Source organism: Panthera tigris, chromosome C2 (assembly GCF_018350195.1).
Source record: "Panthera tigris isolate Pti1 chromosome C2, P.tigris_Pti1_mat1.1, whole genome shotgun sequence".
NCBI lineage: Eukaryota > Metazoa > Chordata > Mammalia > Carnivora > Felidae > Panthera > Panthera tigris.
The window spans coordinates 74813324-74822181 of record NC_056668.1 but is presented as its reverse complement, the minus strand read 5'-3'; the positions used below and the strand labels follow the sequence as shown (position 1 = coordinate 74822181).

At 45.0% G+C, this 8858-nt stretch overlaps 1 protein-coding gene across 4 annotated transcripts in view; it reads right to left on the bottom strand.

The window, feature by feature from the left end:
• Positions 1 to 2157: 2157 nt before the first annotated feature.
• Positions 2158 to 8858, bottom strand: part of MB21D2 (Mab-21 domain containing 2) — a 113595-nt gene continuing 106894 nt past the window's right edge. For all 4 annotated transcript variants that reach the window (XM_007083545.3, XM_042956655.1, XM_042956656.1 and 1 more), the window contains one exon: positions 2158 to 5012. In XM_007083545.3, coding sequence (XP_007083607.2) covers positions 3748 to 5012 — 1265 coding nt within the window. In that variant the 3' untranslated portion in view covers positions 2158 to 3747. The remainder of the gene's footprint in view (positions 5013 to 8858) is intronic.

Genomic DNA, 8858 nt, shown 5'->3' with positions numbered 1-8858 from the left:
TGAAATAAGTCTTTCCCTGACCCTTATTAATGGCCATCTGGGAAGTGAAAAAGCCATACAAATGCCCCCTGGGGGGCTCAAGGGAGGAGGTTCCAGGGAGAGCATATCAGGATGGAAGTTTGGGTACTTCCCCAAAGACCAGTGTGGAGCTTTGAAGCAGCAGGACACCGCCTCACCCTAGGATTCCGCATCTGCTGCTAAGCACAAGCTTCCTTTTCCTTCCCAGCAATCTCATCCAAGGCTGAACTCCAAGTCAGGAAATTTTTCTCAGCAAGGTAACGAACTGATCCAAAAGAATCAACATTTTGCTATGACCAGCCAATGGGCTGAATCCTCCCTGGAAGCGTTACAAAATAGACTAAAGAAATTTCCAACCAGTGCAGTGAAAGCACTGTGTGTGCATGTGTGTAAGGGGTGGTGCAGAAGTCCCTAGGGGCTCTTCGACTAGCCCCAGAATCCTCCAGAAATAATTCTGCATAGTAATTTCAGGGAGCTTTTTATTTTTATAATATCTGATCCTAATTGGCTCCTTCCACTCTGAAACCAACTTTTACTTATATCTTTGGATCTTTTGTTTCAAATGAGAAAAGCAGAGGGTAGGAAATAATCTACTTGTGAAATATATGAAACCAGGTCTCATCAGAGAATTGAAATCCTTTGAGTTGTAGCTTGTAAATTCCCACGACCAAAAAAAATCAGTTATAAGCTATCTGGAAACTGTGACTCCAGCCTTAAGGCACTTCCTATTGCACTTGAAAAGGAAGTGATTTTTACCAATCTTCTGGACTTCAGGAGAGCAGGCTAGTAATTCAATGATTTACTAAGTTTCAGATAAGAAAGGGTATCAGACTACATTCCGTATCTACCTACCTTCACCAACGTCTGATCCGTGTCCTGGGTTTATGGTGCTGATAGAAAATTCCAGGAATTAAAAAAATATTAAAGTTTTAAAGTTACTAGATCTCAGAAACCTCTGGACTTTTAAAATAAAGTTAAACCCAGAATTTGTAGAGCATGTTCTTTATTAGGACTAGACGTGGCAAAAGGAAAAACATGCCAAAAGGATCACTGAAACTAGGCTTTTTATCACATCTGGAATGAAACTTTGCCTGCAAACACAGCATTTAAAAATATTGTAAGTGTTGCTAATTGTATTTGAGAGGCCACTTCAAAGCACAGTTATGGCAGTGTATGGTTGACTTTAAAGAGAACCAGTGCCTTTGAATATGCTTGCTACTTTAGTGGTTTACAACAATTGCTTCTAATCTAGGAAGTGTCACATAATGGTCAAAGTATAATAAGTTTTAACATACTTTACCAGGTGCATATTTCTTAGTTACAGAGTCTATGATATTCTTTGGAATTAAGCAAGTCAGAAAGCAGAAACTAGCCTTTAGATAAACTATAGGAGATATCCCTGATACCCATCTGCAGAAAGAAAAGAGACACACATCAACTGAAATAGTTTAAATGAACCGAAATAGTTTGGAATGTCAGTTTAAATATTTTGGTGAGTTGAACCAAATTCAAACCGGCTAAAAGAACTAAATGTTGACTCATTTGACAAGAAAAACCAGTGGGAGGAGAGGCCTTAGACTTGGGGTGGGGGTGGGGGTTGCGTCTGGTGGTTCATGTTCTTTCTCCTCTCTCCATAGTGTTACACCATGTCATTTCATCCTAAGGTTGGTTCCAGTTGTAACTATATGATAGTTGTCAGAGGACAGAGGCCAAGTGCTTCTTCCTGCACATCCAGAGGCCTGCTTCTTCCCCAGCATTCTGAGCAAGAGTCCTGAATGTGTCCCTCCCTGAATGGAACAGCTTACATCATAGGACTAATCCACAATAATTGTGGCCAGGGAAATGGTTATGTCGATTGATTTATACCAATCAGGATGCATGTCTGGAGCTGGGGATGGGCTCATTTCTGAGAAGGACATAGATTATGTGGAGGGCAGGTAGATACTAGTAGGAAAACTGGGGAAAGGGACAAAGATACTAGTAGGAAAACTGGGTGTTCACTACATGGACATCTGGTCTGAAAGACAATAGCAAACCCAGGGCTACGTTTACTGAAAATCACCGTTGGTATTACCAATAAGAAAATGGTTCCCCGATTACAAACGAACAACAGCAACAACAACAACGTTCCAAGGCCAATATGTTTCTTTTATTATTTTGTGTTTGACTTAAGATGGCTGAATGATTTCATTTTCAGTTATAAGCATTACATTAATTCCCATGCAAAAACCCAAGACTGCATATGCCTGATTTCAATTGGCTAAAATCCAACTTGTGAGTCTGGACCTTTAAGATCAAATCCAAATTGTTGCTTGACCTTTCCAATAGTAGACATCATGGTCATCCTTTGAGATATCAGCTGGGCCCCTGACCTCTCAGACACCACAGTTTGCCATGAGTCCATACCAAAACAGGGAGCCAGTGACTTGTGGTATCTAAACCTGGCAAGTGATTTCATTCATGAAGATAAGACACCTCCACACAAAGCTACCACCCACAGATATGTCCTCGTTCCTGCTCTATAGAAAACCTGCTTTTGGACAGGCATGGTGTCTTCTATTCGGGGATTATAAATTCTTTCTGCCAGTTTTCCCCACAACTCCCAGTAGAAGCAAAGAGACTTTACATAAAAGCTTACCTCTATAACCCCAAAAGCAGTACATACAAAGACACCTACTCTATCAAATATATTTTCCCCAGCTTCGGGTGGTCACTTAGCAGGTGTAAAGCTTTACAAACTTCTCTCCGTAAGACAGGAACCAGGAATATCAAAGAGGGAAAAACAGGACCCCACAATTAAAGGAGAACGAAACAAATGCAAAGAATCATTCTATTGATCGAGAGAAATGGGTTAAATGAAAAAAAAAATGACAGCATTTCAACAGTGGATGTCAATGTCTATTGAAACACACACACTGGAACTCTGACAATGGCCAAGATTTCATTAGTGCAAATAACAATTATAATGGTATGTTCTTTAATAGGATTTAAATAAGGCTTCAAATAATTACACACGCTAAAACTACCATTTGGAAACCTTAATTCTGTTTGGAAAGTTGTCAAACACACCCTCCAAACCATCCAAAGTTCTGATCTGAGGACAATTACATTCAATGAAGTTGCTTCAAAACACAACTGGTAGCATTATCACTTTCAAAGTCTACATTGTTTGGTGAAAAGGGGGAAACTACTCCCGTCACTGGTCAAAGGGAATAAACCCAGCTAACATACCAGGTAGTTTCCAGGTTCAGATGATTCTCAAATATCTGTAGTGATGAAAGCTCATTAAAAAAAATTAAATAAAAAGACAAAACAACCCCACAAAAAAACCCACAACAGAATCCTGAAGTGTCAGAAAGAGATCTGTTGCCCTATCCTCATTAACAAATTTGCACAAAGCATGAAACGGTAAAAAAGCAAGAGAATTCATGGGCATTTTCGTCTATGGCTCAAGTTCTCCTTAAAAAAACCAAAACCAAAACCAAAAACCAATGTGACAATAACTACAAAAAATAAACAACAAAATCAGAGGCAGAATATGAAATAGTAATATACTGTTTCAGAGCCTGCACCGTCCTGCAGAACCAGGAAACTTAAAATGTGTTCTTAACAGATCCAATCTAGGCTGGATATGTAAAAAACGGAAAGTCAGCATCACAAACCACACTACACATGATGAGCGTTTGAGAACCAGAAAAAGGGGTGGGGGAGGGGGAGGCAGCAAAACGCTCAGAAAAATTTATCATCAATTCTGAAATGGGGCCTTGTGACATCATCAGGGTTGATAAAGACAGAGATGGATTTCCCCGGGTTCTCAGTCACTAGCTGTTGCAGTTTTTTGGCCAAACGGTCATCAGGCTGGTTGGGGTCCCCTCCGTCGGACTGCGGGGAGGGGATGCTGGTGGTGCTGCCCCGCCTCTGGAGCTCCAGCGTCAGCCGGTTGGCCGCCTTGACGTGCTCGATGGCCGTGCGCAAGTGCTCCGCCGGGTCCGAGCGGACGGAGGAGAGCTTCCGCGCATGGAGCATGACGGTCTCCTCTGACAGGTGCTCCAGCATGTTGCACTGAGGGATGAAATAATTGGGGCACATCTTGTTGACCAGACAGTGTTGTAGGTCATCGATGAGGCCCAGCAAAAAGTGGGCTGCATAGTCTTCTTGGGCCAAGTAGTTGGCAGGAAGTCTGTCACAGGCCCAGAGCATCATGCTCCGCAGGTGATAGGGGCTGATAGCCTTGGGCCGGGACAGGAGTTTAATGATGATGGCTTTGCAGGCCTGGTAGGCCTGCATGAGGCTACTAGAGATGCACTTCTTCAGCTGCACCTCGCTCCTGGCAAAGGACAGCCGCCATTCATTGTCCTTCTTACCCTTGTATGAGCAAGCAGGCACCAAGTAAAACCCACTGATGACCTCTTCCTCAGTGATCTTCCCATCCCAAAAGTGGTTCTCCATGAGCCAGCTCTGGGCCACTGCAGGCCAGCCCTTGAAAGATACCACAGGGACGATATCATACAACATGCGACTGCTCCCCACTCCCAGAATGATGGAGATGATGGTCCCGTTCTTCTCTACCTTTTCCACCTTTGGCATCCCTCGCTGGGGTTTCTTCTGGATCTCCGAGAGGACAATGCTGATGGAGTCATAGAACCAGTCGGCCACTTTGGTTGGGGAGAAGAAGTAGTTGGTGGCACCGTTGATGTGATCCACGATGGTGCAGCAGTCTTTCCACTTACTGATTGTCCCCTCATCAAAGAGCCGGAGGCTCAGCCAAGAGTGGCACAAGGCTGAGTGGCGCATGTCGAGTGTCACAGGCTGATTACGGTCATGCAGCTTAAGGGCTGGCACCAGAAGAGTGAAGTCCATGTCGTAGTCTGTCCCCCGGGCATAGACATTCAGCTCATCTAAGTCCAGGTCCACCACGCCTTCCCGGACTCCCCCGGAGAGCAACAGGTACTCATTGGCCACTGGAAGTTTTTGGTCCAGCTTTTGCACCATTCCTAGAAAAGCAGAAAGAGAAAACACTATTACAGGAAGCACAGATACCAGACTCTTTGGCATCAATGTAGAACGTTCTGAGTTTCCAACACCCACTATTCGCTTCCAGTGCAAATTCAGATCTCAGGCTGCCACACGGACCCAGACAGCAGTATTTTCTTCTTTCTCATACATGCGAGAATACATCCTTTGCTGAGTGGGAGAATTACAGTAGACTTTTCTCTTGTAGCAAGAGCAGTAACTTTTTCAATCATAAACAGGGGCCTTCCTTCCCCCCGTCATCACCATGGTCAGTAGCATCGCCATCCACTAGATCATCCAGGCTGAAAACCTCAGTAAGCTTTAATTTTCATTGGCTTCTACAGCCAAATTTTGTCTATATAACCTCTGCAACATTTCTCACTCCTTCCCTGTTCCCCATCTCTGCTGTCATCATACAAAGCCAGGCTCTTTTGTCTCTTGCCAAAACAGCCTCCTCACCCCTAGGTTTGCCCTGAGTAAACATCCCTCTGTGCCAGTGATTCTCAGCGTGGGCTGTGGAGACTGAATGCGGGACACTTTCAGGGGGTGGTGAGGTCACAGCTCTTTCCACAATAACACTAACACATAATTTGTCTTTTTTTACTGTGTTGACACCTGAACTGACACTTGATGGTATGAAGTAAGTGGAGGGACAAACTGGTAGGCATTCGTGAAGACAGTGGCACTAAACCACACTGGCAGTCATTGGACTCTTTACTGTACTAGCATTAAAAAAAAAAAAAAATTCAAGGGCGCCTGGGTGGCTCAGTCGTTCGAGCGTCCGACTTCAGCTCAAGTCATGATGTCCCAGTTTGTGACTTGGAGCCTCACGTCCGGCTCTGTGCTGACAGCTCAGAGCCTGGAACCTGCTTCAGATTCTGTGTCTCCCTCTCTCTTTCTCTGCCCTCCCCCTCTTGCACTCTCTCTCTCTCTCTCTCTCTCTCTCTCTCTCTCTCTCAAAAATAAACATTAAAAAAAGTTTTTTTTTAATGAAAAATGAATTAAAAATTATTTAAAAAATTCAGTTTCACTCCAGAAAATCCCTAATGGAAAAGAAAAATGAAATGGGTTAACTTTATTAAATCCCAACTCTTGAACTACCTTTCTTTTTTAAATTTTTTTAATGTTTATTTATTTGTTTTGAGAGAGAGAAAGAAGGGGGCAGGGGCTGAGACAGAGAGAGAGAGAGAGAGAGGGAGAGAGAGAGAATCCTAAGCAGGTTCCACACTGTCAGCACAGAGCCCAACACAGCATGGATCCTGACCTGAGCAGAAACCAAGAGTCAGATGCTTAACCAACTGGGGCCACCTGGGGCTGCCTCTCTAATGCTGTGTGACAAAATGGGAAGCAACCAGAATGCACTTCTGCCTCACACTGAAATACAAAAGCTGTCCTCAAGAAGAGGGTTCATGCTAGAGCTGTGGGCTAAGTCAGCTGCTTTGTTCATGGAAGACCATTTTTACTTTAAAAAACTATGGGCATTCAGACGTGGGTATCTGATAGACATTTTCATTAAAAAATGAACAAAGTTAGCTTGTCTTCACACACACACACAAAACAACTGAAATATTTATTACCAATGAAAAAAACCCAGGGTTTTCAAAAAAAAAAAAACAAAAAAAACACACACACACTAAATTTTAGAAAACTCATGTCTTGCATCATGAGCTTAATATCTTCCCAAATGGTATGCTTTTCTAGTACAATTGTGTGGTGATATAAAAAACATGATTTTTGGATGCTAACGTGGGCTCTTTGAGAGAGAGGACTATGTCTCCACTATGTGGTAGGCAGGCATTGGGCTCTGTACCCAGTGGGAATGGAACTGAAGGTATGACTAAATGACAAAGGAACAAAAAGATAGAATTAAAGGGACTGAACCCATTAATGGGATGAATTGTTTAAATAAAGACTAAATGTAAATGACTGTCCCATCCACATACAAACATGCCCTTCCTGCCAGCATCACTCTCTGTGACATATGTAACAAATTTTCTCCAAAGATTGCAAAGAACTATCACAAACTACAGTTCCATTATTCACTGCAATTACTTTGAATCAACATGGCCTATTATTAATAAGACAATCCAAATGCAAATAGATAAGCCTTGTATACAGGCTTACGCTACCATTTTATTTCAGAATTTAATACTCAAATGAAATAAAAATGTGCTCTCTTCTGTTCTTTAAGATCCTATTTTCCAAACCACATTAACCATGAAAAACTCTCATTTAGTGCCATTTCCGTACATATAAATAGGAATATAGCAAGCTACCACTTTTGTTTTAAAAAATCCATAATTGGTCAGAAAGAATCCAGTATACCTGACTGGGGGCTGTTTCTCACACTCCTGCTGTCAGTGCTGTCCCTTAAGGACTGGCTGCCAAGAGCCAGCTCAAGTCATGTCCTGGACTTGGGATGAGGATGGGGATACATATCAATCTGGGAATGCCCCGGTTCAGGATACCCTGAAAAACCATTCAAATCCAGAGTTCCCGGGGGTGGAGGTGGGGGGTCAGCTAAGGCAGACACTGTGGTCTTCAAAGACACCTGACTTCTCCCTCTGCCTGATCCTCCTTAGGGTCCCTCCCTTCCATGGTGGCTGATCCCAGGGGTGTTTCTTAATAAATATCCTAACTCCATTCCAGGGACTGGTTCCTAAGTAACCCAATGTAAGACATTACATACCAACCAAGCAAAAGCAGCCTTTGCTACAATGTCAGCATGGAAAATTTATCTTCCTTTTCCTTTTATTTTTTTAATGTTTATTTATTTATTTTGAGAGAGTGTGGGTGTGCACATGCGCAGGCGAGTGGGGTGGGCAGAGAGAGAGAGAGAGAGAGAGAGATACAGAGAAAGAGAGAGGGAGAGGGAGAGAGGGAGACAGGGAGGGAGGGAGACAGGGAGGGAGGGAGACAGGGAGAGGGAGAGGGAGGGAGGGAGAGGGAGGGGGGGAGAGGGAGAGAGGGAGAGAGGGAGAGAGGGAGGGAGGGAGACAGGGAGAGGGAGAGGGAGAGGGAGAGGGAGAGGGAGAGGGAGAGGGAGAGGGAGAGGGAGAGGGAGAGGGAGAGGGAGAGGGAGAGGGAGAGGGAGAGGGAGGGGAGAGAGAGAGAGAGAGATACAGAGAAAGACAGAGGGAGAAGGAGAGGGAGAGGGAGAGGGAGAGGGAGAGGGAGAGGGAGAGAGAGAGAGAGAGAGAGAGATACAGAGAAAGAGAGAGGGAGAGGGAGAGGGAGAGGGAGAGGGAGAGGGAGAGGGAGAGGGAGAGGGAGAGGGAGAGGGAGAGGGAGAGGGAGAGGGAGAGGGAGGGGAGAGGGGGAGAGAGAGAGAGAGAGAGATACAGAGAAAGAGAGAGGGAAAGAGAGAGGGAGAGGGAGAGGGAGAGGGAGAGGAGACAGAGAGAGAGAGAGAGAGAGAGAGAGGGAGAGGGAGGGGGAGGGGGAGAGGGAGAGGGAGAGGGAGGGGAGAGGGAGGGAGGGAGACAAGGAGAGGGAGAGGGAGACAGGGAGAGGGAGACGGGGAGAGGGAGAGGGAGACGGGGAGAGGGAGAGGGAGACGGGGAGAGGGAGAGGGAGACGGGAGAGAGGGAGAGGGAGACGGGGAGAGGGAGAGGGAGACGGAGACGGGGAGACGGGGAGACGGGGAGACGGGGAGACGGGGAGAGGGAGAGGGAATTCCAAGCAGGCTCTGCGATGTCAGCACAGAGTCTGCTCACCAACCGTGAGATCATGACCTGAGCAGAAATAGAAATCAAGACTCAGAGGCTTAACTGACTGAGACACACAGGTGCCCCTATGTTCCTTTTAAAAGCGGTTTTCAAAAACCA